At 34.0% G+C, this 24756-nt stretch overlaps 1 protein-coding gene across 3 annotated transcripts; it reads left to right on the forward strand.

The window, feature by feature from the left end:
- The first annotated feature begins 3170 nt into the window (after positions 1-3170).
- Ptp61F (Protein tyrosine phosphatase 61F) lies at positions 3171-23221 on the forward strand. Of its 3 annotated transcripts, XM_088272711.1 has the most exons (9): positions 3185-3397; positions 3488-3649; positions 6655-6917; positions 8495-8720; positions 10428-10580; positions 11571-11905; positions 12787-12936; positions 21697-21754; positions 22293-23221. In XM_088272711.1, exons 1-8 carry the CDS (start codon positions 3329-3331, stop codon positions 21731-21733), a joined length of 1395 nt encoding a protein of 464 aa, XP_088128837.1. In that variant the 5' UTR covers positions 3185-3328; the 3' UTR covers positions 21734-21754; positions 22293-23221. The 3 variants fall into 3 exon arrangements, with proteins under 3 accessions (XP_088128838.1, XP_088128836.1, XP_088128837.1); XM_088272710.1 differs by having other exon boundaries at positions 3173-3397; positions 21697-23221; XM_088272712.1 differs by lacking the exons at positions 21697-21754; positions 22293-23221 and having other exon boundaries at positions 3171-3397; positions 12787-14989.
- Positions 23222-24756: the final 1535 nt, after the last annotated feature.

Consider the following 24756-nt stretch of genomic DNA (forward strand, 5'->3'; position numbering starts at 1 on the left):
GTTTTTCTTCTTTCCATGTCCTTGTTCCTCAATTTATATGGCACCATATTCCTTCCTTTTTTATCTTTCGTATTATTCGTATTAGACGTCTAGAAACGACTCGAATTTTCATCCAATAATAATTGTAATTCTTTGTCTTCGAACTTCTTTTCGGATTTGCCACGCTCTTTATTGTAATGTTTTTTTTTCTTTATCGTTTTTTTCTTCTTATAGATCATGTTCAGGATAAACCTCATGAAGCATTCTATGCGCTTAGCAGCAGTTTTCTTTCAGTGAAAAGCAAAAACCTAAATTTCCCGCAATTGCTCTTTTTGGGGCGAAATTAGAAATTTTCAAGTCAATGAAAAAAATACTTATTGAAGCTGCAAACGAACGACTTGTTATGCATTTGACAGCTGAAATGTAAGAGTAATAAGCAGTGCGTTGTTAACTTGTGTCGGGTTGTGGTCCCGTGGTTAGTGTCGTGGACTCTTGAGTCATACTTTCTCACTTCGAACCCACTCTACCACAATTTGATACCTATTTCCGCCGCTTGGGCTCATTATAAATAAATAAGTATATATTATGCATAAGGTCTTTGAATAAGGACTTTTAAACATTCACAGTGGAAAGCAGCCATATTGTCGATGCTTGATCTGTAAAATTTATTGTCATTTATTCAATCTGTTATGGCGAATTATCATGAATGGATATAGTGTTCAACAACACGTGTAAATGATTTTTATCAAAATAAATATTTTGTTTGGGCAATGTTCCGCACGCTTCGCCTATTTTACGGTCGCCATAAGTGTCCTACCGAGAGGACTATTCGCGGTGTGGTGGATAAATTTGAGTCCACTGGTTTAGTAATCAATCAACCAATACTTGTACGTCAACGAACGCAAGATCTGCAAGAAGAAAACATCGTCGCTGTCCGTGAGAGTATGCTGGAAAATCAGAAGCAATCGATTTCGCGTCGCTCACAAGAACTCGGCCTTTCGGAGACCACAACTTGGCGAATTACCAACTTCTTTGCCTGAATTGGATGATATGGACAGCAACGACATGTGGTTTCAACAGGATGGCTCTGCGTGCCACACAGCTCATACCACATTCGACATTTTGCACGAGCGATTTGAAGGCACTGCTATCTCACATGGAGGTGATGTGAACTGGCCATCGAGATCGTGCGATTTGAACCCGTTAAACTTTTTCTTGTGGGGTTTCCTTAAGTCGTATGTAATAAAAAAAATGATAATGTCTCACACACACTTTGTTTTATTAAAATTTAAAGATAGAATGCGTTTAATGCTCTATGTAACTTTTTGTTGTTGTATATTCGTAAAAAGTTTTGTAAAATCTTTTGTTTATTAGTTATATCACAAATTAATATTTTATATGATCTCATTTGGGCTTAATCAAAGATTTTACTCTTCTTGGCATCTAAGGTTTTGGCACGTGGATGCAATTTTTTCGTCTCGAAACCGTACCTGACTTTTGGACAAAATGAGCTTTTCCACCGTAGTACAATCAATTTTGGAGAGCCGATTCTTCCAGATTGCCGATAGATTTTCATTTATGTTTGTCTGGCAAAATTCTTTTTAAAAAAATATTAAAAAGCATGGCAACCGTAAGGGCGTTTGTGCACTACACGGAATTTTACAGTCCGGCACTTAAGTTAGCTTAATAAAACGGATGATTGGCTTGGATTGACTTGTGCTTTTAGGCGCTTGTCCACTACCCGGAATTTTACCGTCCAGCAGTCCGGTTTTGAAAAATGAAAGCGACTACGACAATTTAGCGTGATCTAATTTACGCGCAACGTGTTCACGCACCGATCAAGAGCTACGATCCGAAGAAAGATGGACAAAAGCACAAGCCAATCATCGTTTTAAAACGCTGACTGACGTGCCGGACGTTAAAATTCCATGTAATTCCGTGTAGTGGACAAACGCCCTTTGGCTTTCTTTCTTCGGATCGGTGCACTCGATGGGTGCCTGATCACGATGCACGTAAATTCGATCACGGTAAATAACTGTTATAGTATAGTATATGTAAAGCTTTTTTTAAAGCTGGTCTGCCGGACGGTAAAATTCCGTGTAGTATACAAGCGCTCTAACTGTGCAATATGGCAAGATTGATTTCATTATTTTTCGATTAACAGTTATATTTTAAAGCTTTATGTGTGGGAGATCGAATAAAAAATAGAATTCAATAACGTCATCTTTAAAGCTTTTATTCGCAAACACAGAATTCATTCCACCGAAGACCACCGGAGAGGTCACATGCCTGTGCACGTCAAAAGAATTTAACATACTCAACCTAAAAAGGATTGTGTAAGACTCGTTTTGTATTTATAACAGGCAATTTAATCAATGTTTTCATTCATCATTTTCTTTTTCAAAATTCGCCTTCGAATGACGTCACAAAAACGTATCCAAACTATTACTATTACAGCTCTCTAAAGCAGATACATAAAGGGATACGCCTCATAACACACCCGATGACGTAAAATTTGATTACATGTAGCGGTGTCCGTTTTTGGTTTTATTAAAACATTTTAAGTTTAAACCTTTATGTCTCCCTTACTTCTCTATAAGATAGTATCTTATCTCTATATTCAATAAGAATGTTATTGATAGTCTTGTGATTTTTAATTTTAATTTATTAGCAAATACACCAACATCGTGAGAAAAATCCATTATTTCGAAGAAAAACGTATTTTTTCAATGCAAAAAGGTGTTATGAGAAAAAAATCAATAACATAAAATGTAACCTAAATTTAGAGAAAAATATGTTGCGACTTAACGAATACCGGGCCTTAAAATAACTTAATAATAGCTCGGCTTTTCGATTCGATCATTTAGAGCTTATTACGTGTATAGTACCTACATAGTGCGTAATCAGTGTAAATATTTCTCGCATTTTTCGTCTCCTAATGAATTTTAAACAATTTTTTTAGTTAAATTTGAACCGAATAGTGGTTAATTATACGGTCAAAATCTGGTAAACAAAAAATAAGTTACCAATTGTTACATTTTTGATAGACGCCAGAACAACAACAAGAAACAAGTAAAACAGTACCTACCCAGCAGAAACTAGACCCAAAAAATAAATACATGACACACGCGTCTTGGCCTTCACTGGCGTTTGTCTATGTTTTTGCCGTAAACCTTTCATCTGTTTTATCTTTGAGGCTATTACTTTTCGGTTGATAGCCGCGCGGCTCGGTTCGCATTCTCGTGCGCGCTCTTTCTTAATTTTTTTTTTACTTTATTTATATTGTTGTATTTTGACAAAAAAAAAACAATCTGTATTTTGTGGTCGTTTATTCTCAAAGTTAGTGAACATGGCTAACTCAATAGAAAGTGAGTTTAAGAGGATTTGTGAAGCAAACGGGTGGTTTGGAGTTTTGCAGGTAAAATAATAAAACACCTTGTCTGACACTTGCATGTTTATGAATGATTTATTTTAAGAGTTTACACTCATAAACCTGCTTTCTTTTCAGAAAATTCGGGATACATGCGACAAATATGATTTCACCGTTAATGAAGCAAAAAAACCTCAAAATGCTTCATTAAATCGGTATATGGATGTGAAGCCTTTCGATCACAGCAGGGTCATTTTAAAAAGAGGTCTTGTGAATTACATCAATGCTAACATCGTCGAGGTTCGTATTTTGTGCATAATTGTCAAATTATATTAATTACTAAAGACAGTAATCGATTAAGCGAAATAGAGCTTTGTTGTTGTATACCTTGTTGCGTCCTTTAAAAGTGTCAACTATATTCGTGTATAAAAATTGGCTATAAAATCATTTGCCTGTCATTCATTGTTTTGATTTCCTATGCATCATTATTCCCAATCTGATTTGAACAAAGGACGTATTTTTTGACGCGATTTATCGCATGCGGAGCTGCGCCATCTTGCGGTGTGCACAATTCAATTTACATTTTCAAATATCTTTCAATGCCGGGAAAAAACTGCGTAAACATAAATTTTGTTCAATGTTTTCTTCTGAACTTTATTAACTGGCGATGTTGTGTACTTACTCTATGCTTATTGTTAGCTATATTGTCATTCCGGAATACAAACCTCTTTGAAATAAACATGGCGCCTGTAAAATTGGTTTCTTCTTGTATAATCTACCTTTCTGTAACTACTGACTCATCCGATTGATAGATTAGATATGTATTAGGAAAAAATATATACCTTTTTCTAATCGAGTGCCACCGGCGTCCACCGGTATGCGGTGGGGTTCTGTCAAAATTAATGCTGCCAGGTCAAAGAAAAAAAATGACAGCAAACAAAAAAGTAATTTTGCTATTCAAAAAGCTATTATTGACTTTTTATTAAAAACTGCATTTCAGTTTGCTTCATTGCAATATTTCCTTTTGGAATTTCAATTTTTATTGAAAACGATCTCCTTGGTGGGATTTGTATATTTATTTTTTGTTTTTTTTTTTGTACATGATAAATGAAAAAAAATAATATTTAGTTAGGGTGTCACAATATAATTGCTTAATAAGCCACAAGGACACAAGTAAAGGAAGTTAGTTTTTACACACCTCAGTATTTTGTCCAATAATATTATTTACCATCTTCTTACCGATGGACTAGTAAATTATTTTATTTGCTGATAATTGAATAAATACAAATATGATAATGCTCCAAGAGAAAAGATGATACAATTCAGTTTATATTCGTGTACTTCTGATTACATGCACATTGTTATATGATCCTTAACCCTGATTATCCACTCATAAATATGTTCCGCTGTTGCATTGTCAACATTATTCGCTATTTTCTTAATATACAATTACTAATCAATCAAATATATGGAACAATTTTGAAATTAGTAAAAAAAAATCGAATCATACCTTAAATGTCAGAATTGTAGTTAAGATTTATTCCTTTTTTACTTGCACTGCATATAACTACAAGAATTTTATTATTAAAAAGGTGGCAAGATCAGTGGCGTTGACACAAAGCAGGAACGCTTGAACCCTTTTTCTCTGGGTACATTTCTGTAACACAATGAGAGGTTCCGGTAATATGACATATTAATGGGATGTATTATCAATTAAATTAATACATTTTATAAAATTGGACAAAAACTCATTGTGCTTCTCTTTGGGCAAAACCATATTTTTTCCCTGGTAAAATTTGCAATGACTCTTAGAGCTAGTGAAATATATAATGTAATCATTATTTTCATCCTTATATGCCATTTGTATGTCCTGTAATGGCGGTTAGACTTTTCAGATAGATACGCTGAGTATACATAAATACATTATAATAATTTCCAAACTAACAGATTTGTTCCCAGATATCATATGCATAATTCATGCAGAGCTGTATGTCGAAAAAGACTGCCAAACAGTTTCAAAACTTGAGTGTATATTTAAATATAATTTTTTTTAAATTGAAATGTATCATAGGTACTGTTTTTTTTTCAAACTCCTTTCTTTTTATCACATGTAATGGATTCTCCAGTCTTCTTTAAGGAGTCTACACACTTGCCTAAATCTGCCATTTTGACATTTGCGATTCTAGCATTTCGCTTAGTTTCGCATCGGCAGAGATTTTTCGTTTGATATATTAACAACCATAGTTTTTAGTAAGAACCTTAGCCCTCTGAGGCTAAACTATGCAATATTTTATTCATTATGTTATATTGTATTGCATCTATAGAAACATACAATATGATGCATCTCAGTAACTTAAATATGTGTATTATTTATTTAGCCTAATATTTAACCTTTCAACCGCGTCAACTTTGTTCCTGAGAGACGCCCGCGGCGGCATTTCGCCGTTTTTTTAGTTTCAACTCAAAAATTATGAATTTTAGATAATCACTTATTCGTATTCTACAGAACGAAGACGCATGTATCAATTTATCTGATTTGTCAATATCTTAAATATTCTTCAAAATATAGCACTATGTTCCTTTTGGCGAATTCAAGAGTTTGATTCTCTCTGCCTACCCCTTTGGCGAAGTGGCGTGATGGTTAGTTAGTTAGTTAGTATGAAATGTTTTAGTGTAAATATTCTTTAATATGCATAGTCCATTCATAAAAGAAAACAGGAAACTTCTATTACATAAGGCGACATCACTATCCGTTTTTTGTCTCTCCTGAAAAATTTTTTTTTTTGAGTTGATACTCTTTTGATCTAGGGGTGCAATATGTTTTAAAAAACAAACCAAAAATCCAATATGCATTTTAAAAAAATTCAGCCTGAAGACACATTCAGCCCTAAGTGCGCCGACCTCATTCTGAGTTGAATTGTTGAGATCTAACCCTTAAGCGGAGTAAATCATAAATTAGATATTCTTTTTTGACATCTCATCAAAGATGAAGAAGTGGCTGACCATCCCGTAAATGCCCAGACTTCCATATTCTTTTTCATCTTTGACGAGATGTCAAAAAATAATATGAAAATAACCCCTGTACTTGGAGATAATCCAGATTTTGTGAACAACTACTTGGACACACTCAAAATGTTGTACATAAATTAGATGTTGACAATTAAAATATTCAGTCAACTTCGCAGGGCATTCACTGAGCGATATTCATGACTCCTGAAGCTGTTTTATTTTGTGTTGTTGCTATTGAAGAGAGGTTTCCGTTGAATATGCATATTGTTTTATGTAATGTTTATTTTCTGATACAGATGAAAGCGGCAAAGAGGAAGTACATTCTCACCCAAGGCCCTCTACCCACTACTGCTGGCCATTTTTGGTTGATGATCTGGGAGCAGAATTGCAGGGCTATACTTATGTTGAACAAAGTTATAGAAAAAGATCAGATCAAGTGCCACTGGTATTGGCCGTACGAGAACGGCACCCAATATGCTATGAAACTAAGCGATGTCAACTTGTATGTAGAGCAGCTGTCTAACGAGGACCATCCCCATTTTTCTATAAGAGTTATAAGGTATACATTTCTGTAGTACCGTAGAAAAGGATACATAATCTTAAAATAAAATATATTTTTACGCTTCAACAAAAATGACAATCAAAATGATGGAATTGAATGAAGAAGTTTTCTTTAAAAATAAGGAATCGGCGAGATTTATTGTGAGAGACAGAGAGGGAGGAAAATGTTTTATAAAAGAAACAGCTATTGTAATTAATTCAAGCGATAAAAAGTCTAATTTTGCTGATCAGTAATTAACACAGTTGACATCTAAATTGAATGCGTAAAATTGTATTTATCACATTGTTTATGTAATGTATTCCTAAGTCAGTGTATAGTTTTTGGACGAGTATTATATGACAAGTTGGAAAACTAGAAAAATTTGTGCAACCCAACACTTTTCTTCATTTCATACTTGGCTAAGCTTTGGTAGAAGGCTGTACAAGTGTTATTCACTATGCAAAGTATCCCTTCTTCTTCTTCTCCGTCTTAATCCTCATTGCTGAGGGTTGTGACCCTTGCAGAAGCAATGACTCTTCTCCAGTTATCCCTTGACTGCGCTGTACGTAGCGCTCCAACCACTGAGGTGCCTGCTGCTGCCTTAATTTGATCGGTCCATCGTGTGGGGGATCTTCCTCTCCCTCTCTTTCCCTCCAGGCTACCGATCACAACTAGTCGTTCCAGGCTATCCTCGTTGCCAAGCGCAACGTGTCCAAAGAACTGGAGAATCCGTCGGGTACAAATATTGGCCAGAGACAAGCCATCCAAGCGTAGTTCCTGGCGAATGGACTCATTGGTGCGTCTAGCTGTCCATGGAATTCGGAGCATGCGCCTCCAACACCACATTTCGAAGGCATCAATTTTTCTCCTTTCTGCTGCTTTTATAGTCCATGTTTCAGCAGCATAGAGAAAAATGGAGTGGACCAAGCTCCTGACAAGCTTCATCTTGGTGTTGTTACTCACACCCCGGTCTTTCCAAATTTTGTCTAGCTTAGACATGGCACTTTTGGCGATGGCGATACGACGTCTAATCTCTCCTTCACAAGTTCCTTCATTGCTGATTTGAGATCCAAGGAACTGGAACTCGTTTACTATCTCTAAACCTTCCAGTGAGTTCCCGAGATCACCAAACTTCTTAGATCGATCTATGATCATGATCTTGGTCTTGCTTTGGTTAATCTCTAGTCCCAGTGCCTTGCTCTCAATCTCTACTCATTTAAGGAGATCTACCATCTCTTTTGGGTCTTTGGCCAGAAGTGTTGTGTCGTCCGCATATCGTATATAGTATATTTTATACCAGTAGTATTCCTACTGGTATAAAAACCTGCACAGGAATAAACCTACGTGGACGCGATTCCCTATAAGTTTGCAGTAGGCTTAGTAAGCGAACTTTACTGCTCTCTATAACTATGCGTGCAGTATATATGAAGTCCGATCCGTGAACACCCATTTACTTCAATGGATCCCCATTTTTATTTTTTTGTCTACACCCTTGGGGTCCACACGGACCACATTGGGAACTTACGTATACTTTGAATAGTAGAAAACCGATCATTTATCACATATTTAACATTTATTTACTTTTGTTTTGCAAGGCTCACAGATTTACAGAGTAACACATCCAGGGAGATAACACAGTTTCACTACACTACTTGGCCAGATTTCGGCGTCCCAAGTTCCCCTAACGCCTTCCTGGAGTTTCTTTTCAAAGTGCGTGCCTCTGGAACCCTGGACCCCTCCTATGGGCCTCCCGTGGTGCATTGCAGTGCCGGGATTGGTCGCTCTGGAACCTTTTGCCTCGTAGATTCTTGCCTCGTACTGGTAACTAAGAATACTTTATTATTATTTTAACTATTATCAAAGTTTTGCTCATTTTGATTTTTCGTTATAGATATTCCTTTGTATAATATACATTTAACCCTTTGTACTCCGTTGTCGCCGTCCCGGCGACATAAACAATAGGGATGATACATTCATCAAGAAAATCGCTTAAATTACGGCGTAAATTAACTCATACATTGTATATAAATTTATTTAACAAAAATAACAACGAAAAATCATTGAGCCATTTGAAAATTATAAAAAGTAAGTACATAAAACCTCCGAGTAAACCACCTACTTCAACTTCCTCAGGGATCAGGCTCATGAATGCGGTATGATGGTAGGTTAGTTAGTTAGTTTTTAGTAAAAATTTTCTTTAATTAATCTTAAATTTTGATAAATATATATTTCTTAACATAGCTACGACTTTTAATTGTGAATAAAACACTTGTTTTTTTTACCTTTCAGTAATTAGTGGTAAAAAACAAGTGTTTTATTTATAATTTTATTGTGACCGACGTTACCCGTGTTGTTTCGCTGATAGGGGCCCGTCGTCTAACAACAGCCGTTGTAAGCGGCAAACCACTCGCCGCAGCCCAGTCCGGTCGGTCGCAAGGAGCCAAACAATATCCACTGGCCCTGAAAAGGGCCTCCGACTTTGTGTCGGTCTAATGGATACCAGACTGAGGTACGGAGAGCAGGATCACAGGGAGCTCGCACTGACTCGTGTGTTGTAACGTACTCACTAGCCCTGAAAAGGGCTTTCCAACGGCCCGTTGTTGGTGCAGTGAGACGGTGAGTCAGGCGAAGTCCAGCGGTGAATTCTCGAGGAGAAGGTGCATCAGGAACGAGTAGAATAAGAACACCGAGTTGCTTTTCACACTGTTTTATTGCAAAAATGAGGTCGCATAGCCGGCACGGTTTTATACCATGTCGGCGCTTTAAGTCGCTGTCTAACGGTAAAGTACCGTTAGCCGATACCTTTCTGTAGTGCGGGCCCCTTCTGCGGGTGACCGCGCCTCCCGCCTTCCCCTCCGAGCGAGCGGAGCTCGGTCGGTGCCCCCGCACCGTACGGTCTACATCAAAATACATACAATATAGACGCTTAATATTACAGACTTATTTCTAGACGCTATCTTACATGAACATTCTATATTCTAACAATGAAATGTGAGGGCTGTTCCTTTGCTGTGGCAAACAGATCCTTTATTAAAGGAACAGACCTTCGCTTACAATTCTCTCATTATTATTATCATACAATTAATTCCACAAATGTCCGCAACATTTATCATATCTTGCATATCACATTTTATCATATTTTGATTCCCGGCAATTGTAAAATAAATTCAAGAAAAAAGTATTTTCAATTGGTCTGGATGTTTGTTATGTGTTTTTCACATTAAGGTGGAGACTGACCGAAGCATTTCGTCGTAACATCGCTCGCAGCGATCATCAGCGAGCATCCAAAACTGGAGCGCTCGGCTCGGTGTACTGACTGCCTGAATGCTCGCATCGTAACATGTTACGTTACGACGAAATGCTTTGGTCAGTCTTTGCCCTTAACCTTCCATATCCTAAGTATCCTACCTGCTGACAAGCCTTGTGGAAAAAAGCTTCTTTTTTTTTTAAATCGTGTAAGTACGAATTTACACAAGTCGTAATCATTTTGTTTTGAATTTGTTAGAATTTGTTGAACTTGCTTTTTAGATTGAGAAGAACGGAGTTGATAGTGTCAAAGTTTCAGATATTCTTTTGAATATGAGAGAATATCGCATGGGACTGGTACAAACTCCAGATCAGCTAAGATTTTCATACCAGGCCATTATTGAAGGGGCTAAGCGGCTAGATCCAGATAATGTGGTAATTTCTACTTGCATATGTTTTTTTTTGTTATTATTATTTAGGTATTATTAAAAAAATATTGTAAATTTTTTTAACAATAAATAGCATAGTTTGTTTTATTTATGCATATCAAATTGTGGCAGAGTGAAGAATCACATTTGGTCCTATCCGACTAACTGGTACATGTTTTATTTACATCCTGTTCTCACTTATTGTGCTGGGTATTAATATTGGCTCAGCATGTATCCGCCTCATCAAAAATGAAAAGATAAAAGGCAAATCGGAGTGGCCTTTCACAAAAGTAAACTAAGTTCAAGCAGCAAGGCAAACCTAGTGGAGCAGCTAGACGGAAAGTGGGAAAACACTGAATCGCTGAGGGGACAATATCCTATGTGTCCGAGGCAGGATCCAATGGTTTGCCTGGGTCGAGACTTATCTCCAGCAGTAGATCACCAGCGACTATTAATATAACTGACTACAAAGTTTGAAATCAAATATGGGAAAAGATCAAAAAATCAATGCTGGCTTGCATGAACACAAAATATATTAACAGATGAACAGAAAATATAAATATGTACTTTAATTAAAGTTGCATATTATAATTAAAGTTTGTTGTCCGCTTCTGTAGTGTAATGGTCAGCACGCTTGGCTACCGTTCTGGAGGTCCCGGGTTCGATTCCCAGGGGGGAAGTCAAATAAATATCAGTGATTTTTTTCACTCTAATATTTATTCAATATTACCCTGGACTGGTACCTGAAGTGGAGGGCTGATCAAATTTCCTTCGTGTGTTAATGATCAAGATAACCTATGCATCATTGGGGTGCGGATAAGGGTGTGAAGAAGATGAAGACAAAGTCTTGTTACCTCATGTTTCTTTATTCTTGTTTTCTCTAACGTGCATACGTTTAGTAATATTTATAGATGATTCCTCAGCAGCGACTGTGAAGATAAATTAACACTAGTCAAGTTACAAAATAATTTGAAATATTGATTTGTAAATTTTTCAGGATATATCTTGGGACTCCCAAGAGGAAGATATTCCTGCAGAGGAAGATGTCCCACCACCCCCTCTACCAAAACGTGGTGAAAGCTTGAGAAAGACACCAACTCGACCCCTTCCTAAAATCCCTACCAGTGAATCCCTTGATCGTTTTCAACCGACCCCTTATGACCACACCTCTGTGTCGGACAATCTGGATTTGGGCACCAATGGTTGCAATAAGAGTATCAACGAGTGTGACCCCGGCGCTAATTTCCCCGAGAAGAAACTTCTTCCTGCACCACCCACCAAGGATTTGCCTGAAGCTCCATCTTCAGATTCTGGCGATGAGGATTGTGAAACGTAAGCTTGTTTTATTATTGCATTCAACATAAAATAAACATAAAAATGGTAAAATCATTAACAGCTTTTTTCATTTAATTTTGTGAAAACTTCCATTTTTCAATTGCGGAGGCCCATTTTGAACAAGATTTTCGGCATCAGAATGTGACATTTTTGCTGCAAAATATTATGTTTATATTAAATATACAATAATTTAATAAAATTACATAAAATAAATTTAGGAAAAAAAATCATGGAAATGGTTTTACTCAGTTTTGTAATCTAGTCGACCCAAGATATGATTCTTTATGATCAATGTTTGTGAGATAATTTTTATGTTCTCTTAGAAAACTCTTTAAAATTTGTATTTAACCAAGTGTATTAATATTTTTTTTTAATATTGACTTTATGTGTAGTTAAAAACTCACAATGTCGGCATGCTCACTACGAACGGACTTTGTACGGCAGCATAAATTTGGAGAAAAAGTTAAATAAAATGGGATTATTTGGGGAGAAAATTTAGGGTTAACCGTTCAAACTTATATGAAGATGCAAAACATTAACTAACTAACTAACCATCACGCCGCTTCCCCGCAGGGGTAGGCAGAGAGAATCGTTTTGTAGTCTGTACTAGTTTAACTAAAATATGTATGTAGTATAGAACAGTGAGTAGCGGGAAGATGCTTTTCAATGGCCGCGCTGAGACTCGCAATCCAGTCAGCCGCTCTTCCCGCGGGGGCGCAAAGAAGAGAACAACGCAAGAGTTTTGCAAAACATTATGTCACATTAAAGATAATAAATAGCAAATGTCTCTGATTGCCTAGCTGATATTCGCAAGGCTGAAATGAGTGTAAATTTGGAGCTTATGTACAGAATTAGTAATTGAGTTTTTGTGATAACAGGAGCTCGGAGACAGAGGATACAGTGGAGGAGAAGGTGTTGTTGCCCAGCGGGTTAAGGAAGCGTGCTGCCAACCAACCCGTGCTGTGCGAGCGCATTCGACAGATGAAGAGGAAGCAGCTCGAGGCGGAGCGCTGGACCAACTTCAAGAGGTCTCTGTACAAGCCTGTGGCGGTCACTTTTGGCATCATCATATGTGGTGCCCTTGCCTACATTTATATCAAAAACTAATACGCCATTCAAACTATGTGATTCGTGTTTTTGGCCATTCAATATTTTTTTATTATTATTCCGGATGACACTTATTTCATTCCAATAAGTAATTCATTGATTAAATTCAGTGATTTTTATTATTAATGACAACCTTGTTTCGACAACAAGGGCTCTGGCAGTTTTTACAAAGATGAAATCTCTTTTTGGGATTTTTTTTATTGTTAACAATAAATTTAAAATATTTTTTTTTACAAATATTTTAATCAACTAATTTTTATAACTATATGTATGATTTAACTTATGTTTAAATTTGAATATGATAAATTTATTATGACAAGTTCATCACTTTTAAGTGATTAAGTGCATTTATTAACCACAAACTATTGACCACATTCTAAACGAATCTGTCATTTATAAAAGGTGCATTACCATTTCCACTCCAATAGCCAACACTTAGCGCAATCTCCTTGTATTTTCAGGTCTTCGGTTGCATTACTAAGCGAAACCTTACTTTACTTTTTTGACAGTATTAAATTGATTTACAAAAGCAAAACAATATATGAGTTAGTTTTACACTTAACCCAATCCCACGTTCGCAACACCATTTTCATAAAGGCGCAATACCATTTCCATTACAATAGCCAACAATTAGCGCAATCCTCTTGTATTTTCAGGCCTTCAGTTGCATTATAAAGTGAAACTTTTTTTACTAAAATTATGAAGTAGTTTTGCACTAAACTCAATTCCCCGTCTGACATCCACCCAGTTCAGCACAAAATTAACAACATTTTATTACTATTAAAATAAACAAAATTCAGGACCATTCATTTTTGCTGCAATAACATACATAAGTAAGTCACAAACCTTTTTGATAATAAATTATCCAGTAACGCTTTCAAGAAAACGTTGATATTGTCTCCCGATTCTCAAACAAGCGTAAATTTTATAAAAACAGTTATCACAAGCATACACATTTATCAGTTAATTGACTGCTACCACGAAACCCATGGCTCGATTTCAGCATTTAACCGTACGAAAGGTTATTTTTGTTTGGATTATTTAGACAAGTAACATTGTAAAAATAATCTCATTTCTCTGTTCTGAAAAACTTTTTATATATTTTAGTTTTTGGTTGCTCATGAGTGCCACGAGTACTGCATTCTGCTGTTGCATTAGATCCTCGCAAACGTACCTGAGCACTCTGGTGATTGGGTTAGTGGTAAAAATTAAATTTGACATTTAAAACCAACTAGTGTTTAATAATATTATAGCTAGGATTTACGTTTTGGTTATTCATTTTGTTTTATATATTAATCTTTTTATTTTTAAATACCCACAGTATACAATTTTAACAGTACTGTGAATGAGCTCATTTATTATACTCTCTCTACATGAAATATTTTGAACTAACCCAAAATAAATATAAATACTGTGATTATTTATAACTTTAGTATAACCAAGTGCTCAAATGACATACTCTGTGCCCTATCATCATGTCATAAGTTAGTCTGCAAATGTTATGGTAATTAATAACACAAAGTAAAGCTTAGTTCGTATAGTTATTAATGTTTTTATTTTTTATATGTATGTAATAAATTTTCATACACAAAATTTAGTGCCAACATTTAAACAAATCATTAAAATCAATTTTATACTTAAACACTTTCTATTAATTTAATGTTTCACTGAAATCCCTTGTTTAGTAAGAGGTTTGAATTAGTACACAGTATGTTACACTAGGTGAGATTTATGTGATGTGTCAACTCCTCTGAAGGATGTAGAGTCCCATAGGGGACTACTGCATACCTCGCATCTCCACTTGTGGAAGGGCGGGGTTCGGTGACTTACTGCTTCGCCCCATGTCTTCTGAGCCTCAACTAAATTAATGCACTACATTAACATTAAAAATGTCATCAGTCAAATGTAAAATTGTGTTATAAATAATACATCGCAGAGTAATACTGATTCTTTGCTACCCAAACAAATGAAAAATTGAAACTATTCACATCTATAATACAAACTATGAAGCTTTATATTTTATTTAGTGAAATTACATTATTGTAATCTTATCGATGAAAAAAAACATTTTATCACTCAACCAGGAATATCTAACATTTTGAAACGGTGGCATCTTAATGTTTTACAATTGATAACACAATGCGTTGCCTAATTAAGGTTAGATATATGTTTATTCTTGCAGAAGAAAGCACAATTTTTCCTACTTTAAAACAAAATATTTCATGATGTTGCGAATCACTTTTCTTTTATGGCTCTGAGTTATTTTCGGCATTATTAAGTACGAAATAAGTAAACGTTCAATGAACGACTTGAAAATTTAGATGTCGTTTGATAGTTATATTAAATTTGTACATTCCTTAAAATAAAATTTGATTCCATTCCATCCTATCTATATCTTACGTAAAGTGCAAAAGGGGGTAAGAGAAGTGGGAATAAGAAATTAAATAATCAATTTAAATCGACGACTCTGATAATTGATGAAATTGATAATTTTTTCATGTAAAATTCATTTCCAAAACTGTGAGGTGACTCAAAAGAAGAAGAAAAACTGTACTCCATATCTCTGAAAAAATTATTTTTAGGGTCAAATTGTAGTGGGTGACAAAAAAATAATCAAAAATAACGTATAAAGAAAAAACAACTGTAAAAGAGAAGAAACAAATTAGAATATTCAAGTTTTTTTACTGACATTTCTTGGTAGAACTGGATTTTTTAGAATAAAATAAGAACTGTGTAGTTTTTTCCACATAAATTTTATTTGACCAGCCGGTCAAATAAAATTCATCTGGGAAAAACTAAATAGTTCTTATTATATACTATAAATTAAAACAGGTTTGAAAAAAGGTTTCAGTCTTACTCAATTTATAAATATGTGTAAATCATTTATTGTTTGCTATCGCACATACCATATGAATGAAATTAAAATTTATGTAAATAAAATTTAAATTTGCTAAAATTTCATAATTGGATAGCGGGTAATGCATTACTTTGTGTACATAATGTAAATATCAATCAGTACATTTTTTTTCATATTATTTTTATACGGTTTTGCAAGTATATCTAATGTTTGTGGAAAAAGTAACTAAAAGACTAAATTTATTATTCTCGTAGTGAATATACAATGTATTTTGGGTGTTTATAAATTTAGGATAATAATAACATGACTTCTACATGACCTATTCATATGGAAATTCTACATAGTTTTATACAATTTAAATAACCACTAGTGATACTATGGTATACATATTATGTATATTATATTATTATCAATGTATCTTACTATGATAATCATATATGTGTGAAATTATCATCACAGATCTATCCATTTATATTATATTGTTATTGTTTGGTGTTAGTAATTCATCATTAAATGTTATTAATATTGATGCAACACTAAAAGTTATATTCAACAATAATTAATCAACGTCAAAAGACAGCTTTTCGAGCCTTACAATAAAATTATTAAATCCATTTTACATCTGTTAGCGCTTTTCTTACTAAGTGTATGTCATTTTTACTGCATCAATACCGCAATACATATGGTCTAAAAAATTTAAATTGAGACAGATTAAAAATGACACAGGGTATAATATCCTAGCTACAATAATGCTATCAATAATGGAAAATCTCGTGAAGAAACTTCTGAACATTTGACATTTTGAATTAATTATTGTTTACCTCGCACCTACATATATTTAAAAGTAATTATTTTTCTCTTTGCTTTTCTCATTTTGTTGTGGTACCTGTATTCCACATAACAACGCTTACAACTGTTGCTACTTTCATATTTATTTATGTAAGTTTCAATTTGTATTATATTGAATAGATCTCTTGTTATTCTTTCTGTGAGAATTATTTTATACATTATTTGATTTTTTTTTAAGCACATTAAAATTTTTTGCATGTTAACTGTTGTTTGCATTATGTTGCCCCAACTATTTGCCACCTTGCTTCACAACCTGCAAGAAAAATATCACATCGAAATTCATGTGTATTTTTATCGCACACATTTTAAAATTATCAACAAATACATATATGCAATAACAATACATACAGCTGTTACTAAAAAATTAAGATAATTGAGTTGTATCGCTTTTCCTGAGTTTGCAATTTCTTATTTCTATGATTCATTCATGTGATGTTAACATTAATTCCAAAAACACCTACATATAATAGGTTTCTATTTGATTTCAAGTCGTGAATCTTAATTAAACTTTTTTTTTGTCTTTTCTGCAGCAAACGATGATCAAAACTCACATTTCATTGTAGAAACAGTACGGTCTATTATTAGGCCACATTAATTCCCAATATGGATACTGCCTTATGCTTTATGCATATATATATATATAAATGTAACCTCTTACAACGAGATAAAGAGAAATAGCGCAAGGACGCAGCCTTGTCTGATTGGTAGAGACCCCAAACCAATCTGTGACAACATCGTCAACTCTCATACGGCACTCAATACTAAAGTAAAGGGACTTAATTAGCTCCACTAGTTTCATGGGCACCTCATAAGCTTCCAGTACCTTTCAGAGAGTAGGCCTGTGCGAACTATGAAACGCCTTCTCATAGTCTACTGAACACATCGCCAGAGAACTGTTCAATTCCTGGTTCTGCTGTAAAATGTGGCAAATATTATGGATTTGATCCGCACACGACCTACTAGGCAGAAATCCCGCCTGGTTTTCTCTGAGCACTTGCATGATGGGGGCTCTAATTCTCTTACAAATTATGTGGCCTAGTACCTGCCACGGTACGCTGAGTAATGTAATGCCGCGGTAGTTGTCACAGTTAAATGGGTCACGTTTCTTACGTTAATCTTCCCATCACCCAGTCTCTTGACCATCGCTCTTCTTCCCACACACTGGTGTTAAAGGCCAAGAATGCCAGTAACGCTGCATTTCAAGAATTCAGGGTGGTTACAAAATTACAAAAAGAAAACTTAACCCAAACATTTAACCTAATCTTATACAAAAAATATAGTACGTTTCAAGCATGCTCATTCATTAATTTATCTATATGTGGAGCATATAGAGTCTACAAACTGCCTCCACACTCCAAACTGTCGGCTACCAGCTCCTTGCATTCTCTGAAGTTAGGATTTCATCCTGAAGTTTAGACAAGAACTGCCGACGGATTTTCAACAGTGGGAACTTTGTAAAAGAGGCAAGCTTGATTAAGGCTCTCGGGAAGCATGAGAAATACATGGCCTAGCCAATTTATTCGCCTTTTCTTGAAGACAGTTGTGACCATGTGTATAAAAATAAAAAGGCAATATTATTATTTTACGTTGTAAAACTTTGTAGTTTATAAATGGAATGTGGAATGCGATTTTGTTTTAGTTTGGAAATAAACGCTGGCAATAGTATTTCTTTAAACCTCTTATTAATGTTTAACCGCCCTACACATACGAACGTACGTGATACACATCGTTTTTTCCGCACTATTGCGCTTACCCTGTTTCAAAAATATTTAATGCGAGACAGAGAGGGAACACACTAACGAAAAAGTACATCAGTTCCATCCTAAAAGCACCTATTATGGCAACAACAATTTTTTTTTTCTTAATTCTGCAGATTTTTTTTTAATTCTACATAATTAACTCAGAAAATAACCCGAAGGTAGGGTGGTTAATTCATGTCTGACAATATTGCTCACTAATTTGTTTGCATTGCCGATAAAGGCCACATGGATGGTGTGCTACCAAATTTAATGTTTTATCATTGGTGACACATCTAATCTTGGTAAAGTTAAAATTTTGTCAGTCATTAATACTTAAATACTTTGTCGAGTTGTTTTGTGTATAGGCCTTGCACTGCACTCCACCAGTAATTCCTCTCTTGGGTGGTCTTCGTTCATCCCAATCCAGCATTATTTTAAAGGTCATTAGTCCAGCTCTTCCGCAGACGCCTTCTGCTCCGTGCTCTCAGTTGGCAGCCATTGTAGGACTCCAACTCCACCTTCCATCAGGAAGCCTTGCTGCCTGGCCGACATAATCCCATATTGGAATGGTGATGAAATCCCATATTGGAATTGTGCGGTGTCTTAACATTAATCCTCTGTTTCATCTTATAATATTATGGATTGTATTTTTAATCTCAATGATATACCTAACATAGCTCATTATTCCATTTAGTTAACCTTATTTTGAATTTCATACCAATTATAAATAATATTCAGTTATTCTCCGATCACAATCAATTGAATTAATCTTTTCAATTTGAAATAGAACCTGGAATTTTTCATCCCATGTTTTGAATTTAAAAAAAGGTGAATTTCTGAAAAATGGTCAAGACTGATACCTTGCCTTCATGCAATTTACAATCGAGTTTACCCTTTATCCATCTATTATGGTGCCCTATACATCATTATATATGAATAGGAAATATAGATATTGCTTCCTTAGAAATTTTATATAGTTCTTAGAATACCTCATATTATAGGTATTGTGCACCTTTTTTCCACCTATTAAGTATCCAAGTTTTATAGTATCCAGATTATCTTTATCCCCATTGATCCAGGTTATTGGGTCTTAGGGTTATACTATACTGTACTATAATATTGAGTATTTGAATGATTAATCAGTAGTTGTTCATGCTACAATAATTATTAACAATTTAATTTTTTTTTTAAGTTGGATCAATTAAATGTACATATCGGCTGTCCAAACTTAAAACACAGTAAGGGACTTTTTTTTGATAAATATTTTTTTGCATTAAGTTTTCGGACTATTTCAGCTCCGCAAATATTGGTCATAGTTGTTGTACAATTCCCGGCTCCGACGTTTATCCTCCTTCATTGTAGTTTTTCATCTCCACTACTATACTTTCCAGGTAGTCCATGTACAACTTTGTGACGACTCCGCTTCTTAGCATCTCCTGCGGGTTCAGGGAGTCGATGTTGTGAGCATCACACTCCAGTGGGAGAATCCACCTGTTTCGCTCAAACATTGGGCAAGATCTCAGTACGCGTTCCACAGACTGAGCAGTGGTAGTGGCAGTTTTTTCAGTAGTAGTTCCACCGCCACGCCGAGCAGACGTCCGGAGCAAAGAATCTCCCACTGCTGGAATACAAATTCACTACCATAGGGTTGGCCTTACAGTGCGATGAGGGGGAGTCTGGATGGTTCCATTCTCACATCCTCCCATGCGTATACCATTGTCTCCTTCTATGCCTTCCCCAACTAACGACATCTTCGATCTCGCATATTTCCCTGATCCTGGCGTTTCTTATTCTATCTCGCAGACTCCTGCCTGATATGCTTCTTAGAGTCTTCATTTCTGGCACTCTAAGCGTGTTTTTTGTGGCTACGGTGTCTGCTCTACTTTCGATCCCATACATCATGATGGGTCTGACACAAGTTTTATAAATCTTGATTTTGCTGCCGATCTTCATCTCAGGATTTTTCCATATTGAATTTTTCAGGCATCCGGAGATGGCTGCAGCCTTGTTTACTTACCCCATCACTTCGCATCGCAGATCCGTTTGACCACACAGGTCCAAATCATGGTCTATCACTTAGTTTTTCCCAAGAAAACACTTTCCATTCGTCGCCATAACACATCATTCTTCAGTAATTCCTTCTCTGTCCAAGCGGCCAGACTATGGAGTGAATTACCTCTCCTTGTAAAAAATTAACATTTTTTTAATAACTTTTAAGAAACATCTGAGACATTAATATTTATCATTAGTATCATAACTGTCCATCAAACCTCTTCCCTTAGTTTTTCCATCTACCTCCTTCCCATAACTCCCTTTTTCCTTTGCCTTCCTTATTATCATCGATTTGTAAATTATGTTTTTTTACCCTCTGATTGCAAACAGCTATATATGGTATCAAACGTTTTGATCAATATCACTAGTCTGTTTTTGGTTGGGTGGAAGATATTGCTTTTTAGCAATAAGCCCGCAATTGTGCTTATATCTATTCTGTACATAAAGTTTAAATAAATAATTATAAAATGTGGGATTTATCTCACATGTTGTAAAATAGACTTACTTGAAAATCTACACAGAAGAATGTTATGAAAAAAATTACATCTAATTTTTTTTTATCTTAATCATAAATTTTTGTAGTTCAGAAAATGAAGTACGCATGGACCTATACTATTTGCGCAATTGAACATTCCTACTCTGCTGAAATTGATTTCCATTGTTATATAGTACGCATATTCAGATAATCAGAAGCGTCTTTGATTTGTGCTTTGAATAGGTTTTTAATTCCATTGCTTTATAGTATAATTTTTCAATTATTCAAATATATATTCTACTACTCGCATGCTCTCAGCTTATTTTTATAATTACACTGTTTTCATGGAGTTACCATTTTCCATCCCCTTGTTTATAAATAAAATCACAAATAAAACATAATTTAATGTTCAATACAACAGTCATTGCTTTTAATACTATCCAATTCGTATAAATTTTGTATATAAGAATGAAATGATGTGTGTATTTTTTATGCATTATAATTACCATCTCGGTACATTTTAATGCACACCATGATTTTTTGTAAGTCGCTTTAAATACTATCCAAATAAAATTAATCACCAACCAGGAACATGAAGCACCCATTCTCTGATTGAATTTGTACAAATGAGGTCTTCTATGTTTCTGGTTATGTTATACATTATAAAACATTTCTCTGAGTTTAATAGTTTTGCAATCTGTTTTTTCAGGTTGAAAACACAATATTTGCCAAGAAAACACTCCTAATGGCTGGATATTTCAATTTAGGTAAAGCACTTTGCATAATTCACTTAACCTTGGGAAAGAAATCACTAATTTTAGTAATTTTTTAAATGGGGATGAAGACCCTTTTTACTAACCCTTTGGGGCTCAAACAAATAACTTTAGGGTAAACACATTCAATCATAACAATGACAATTTTAATCAATCATTTTTATTGATAGAATAACATTTCTCCTGTTCGAAATACATGTATATACTAAGACATATGTGTTAGATCTTCTATATTATTGAAAAAATGTTATAATCATTTCTTTAAAAATGTAGAATTGAAATGGTTTGGCTTTTGTATAAAGGGATAATTCATTGTATTATTTATTTTGAATTATATCCCTTATTTGACAATCACCTTGTAAACCAAGCAGAAATCACTTCTGCTATTGGGAGATTAAAAAATCTTAACTGTAATATGTAATATTATTAATATTACTGTTGTTTTGTAGTGTAGTGGTTCATTAGATCTCGCAATAGATATTTATTTAGTTAGTTAAAAATATTCTGATTTTTTTTTCTACTTTTTTTATAGTATGAAATCTGACTTTTTTGACCAATGCAATGCCACCTGACCAAGTGTAAGTTTAACATTAAATTTGTTAATTCATCATCCTGATTACAGTGTCAAACAATGGGGACTATTAAAATTGTTGATAAACATTCAGCATTCAAAACAACTGTAATTTTAATAATAATTTTTAGCATATATGCGAGGATAAAAAGCTATGACGAGAAATGTATGAGTATGTCAGAAAATGTGACTAGATATTTACCTTACTAAAAATAAAACACTTCTTGCTATTTTTCTTGACGAGGATTGTGATTTGTTCTTATTGTGATATATTAAATAATATTTCCCTTAACAATTGAAATAAATATGTGATACTAATAATCGCTTATCTCTCCGTCAAATTGTGGATGAATGTAATATCATTACACAAAATCTATGAGAAGGATTTTTGGTATAGCATGGACATTTATTTCACCAGATTTTATTAAGATCTTTCATTGGGCAATATTGGATTAAATTGCGCTTTATAATTATTATGTTACTCTATATAGTTCATTTATTCTATGTATTTTGTTTATTATGCTCTTAATGTTTAAGAAGTAAGGTTAGTAAGTGAACGAATTTGTTTATTGAGCATTATAAGCTTGATATTTAAGAAGTAAGGTTAGTAAGTGAATGAATTGTTTATTGAGCATTATAAGCTTGATGTTTAAGAAGTAAGGTTAGTAAGTGGACGATTTTGTTTATTGAGCATTAAACACTTGATATCAAGGAAGAACGGTTAGTAAGCAGACGATTTTGTTTATTGAGTATTATGCACTAGATGTTTAAGAAATAAGGTTACTAAGCGGGCAATTTTATTTACTAAGCATTATGAGCTTGTTGTTTAAGAAATTAGGTTAATGAGTGGACAATGTGTTCATTGAAAATATGTGGTTGATAATCAAAAATTAAATTAATTAAAGAAGTGCATGACTTCTGTGCCTACGAAATATAAACAATCATTGATGGAAAAAGCTCACTAATCTTCACTTAACATCAGTTTTTTATCAAAAATATTTCGTCATAAAAAAAACAATCCTTATTTTAATAAATGATATATTTTAATATATACTCATTAAATACGTTAAATGTATAGTCATAGGATATATATATATATATATATATATATATATATATATATATATATATATATATATATATATATATATATACAATATATATGTGTTGTTTTTTACAATTCAGTAGTTTTTTATGTTATTTTTTCCTAATGTCCAGCAGATTATATTATGTAATATAAATGGCTGCTTCTCGCATTGTAAAAGTGTTAAATAATGTATAAAATAACCCATTTTTGTTTTTTTTTAAAATAATGGAGTGCCAAACATGTAAATATATTTTTGCTCAGCACATAGTAATTTTCCAGGAACCTGTGCAAATATATAAATATATATATATATGTATATATATATATATATATATATATATATATATATATAGATATATATATATATATATATATATATATATATATATATATATATATATATATATATATATATGTGTGTGTGTGTGTGTGTATGTGTTCCATGTTCAGTTCATGGTGTGATTTTATTATTTATAGTTAATAAATGTTATTAATTCATAAATACTGTTTTTTTTTTATTCATTATTTTCAAATAAGAATAACTTGTTACATTACATGCAGTTCAGAGGAAATTATTTATGTCTTATTTTAAAAGAAAAATTACTTGAATTTCAAACAATGTGGCTAGAAATCAGTAGTTCTTGATCATTATTATGACGAGAAATCAGTAGCATTGGTCAAAGAGAAAAGTGATCTATTTTTCAATTGCGTTCAACCTGGAAAGGACGATTGAATAACTTAACACTTTGTGGTCACATATTAGTAACTGTTTTTGTGGAGAGACATCTTTTGAAACAATACCACACTCTCATTTATTACTGTGGTACATAACTTCTGTTTATAATCAAGTTCAGGAGTTGTATAGGTTTCATTAAATGATTCATGCGGCGGCACAGAAATGGCCACCTTGAGGGCTGATAAATTTAAACAGTGAATATAAACAACTAATCTTATGAATGTTCAGAACGAACCCACCTCTTTTAAATGCTATTTCGATGTATAGGGTGTTTTTTTATCGAGGTATACAAATTAAAATTTCCCGCAGTAAATTGAATTTGTAATAGGAAATTTGAATTTGTATATCTCAAAAAAAACACCCTATACTTCCTTAAATATTAGGCACTGTGGCATAGTTGGGTAGACGTAGGTTTGATGTACACTTATTAGAAAATGAATTCAAGATAGGTTTTCTTTGAGCTGAATGTCTGTGATGTATTTTTCTTACCCATGTTTTCAGCATGTGTTTTCTTCAAAAATCAGCTGGTAGGAATTCTTACAGAACGTGTGGATATATTTTTATTTATTTATTTAAACCATATCTGCTTCCTAAGTGGAGCA

Source organism: Brachycentrus maculatus, unplaced genomic scaffold, assembly GCF_059751285.1.
Source record: "Brachycentrus maculatus isolate JH-2025_06_01 unplaced genomic scaffold, ASM5975128v1 h1tg000518l, whole genome shotgun sequence".
Lineage (NCBI taxonomy): Eukaryota > Metazoa > Arthropoda > Insecta > Trichoptera > Brachycentridae > Brachycentrus > Brachycentrus maculatus.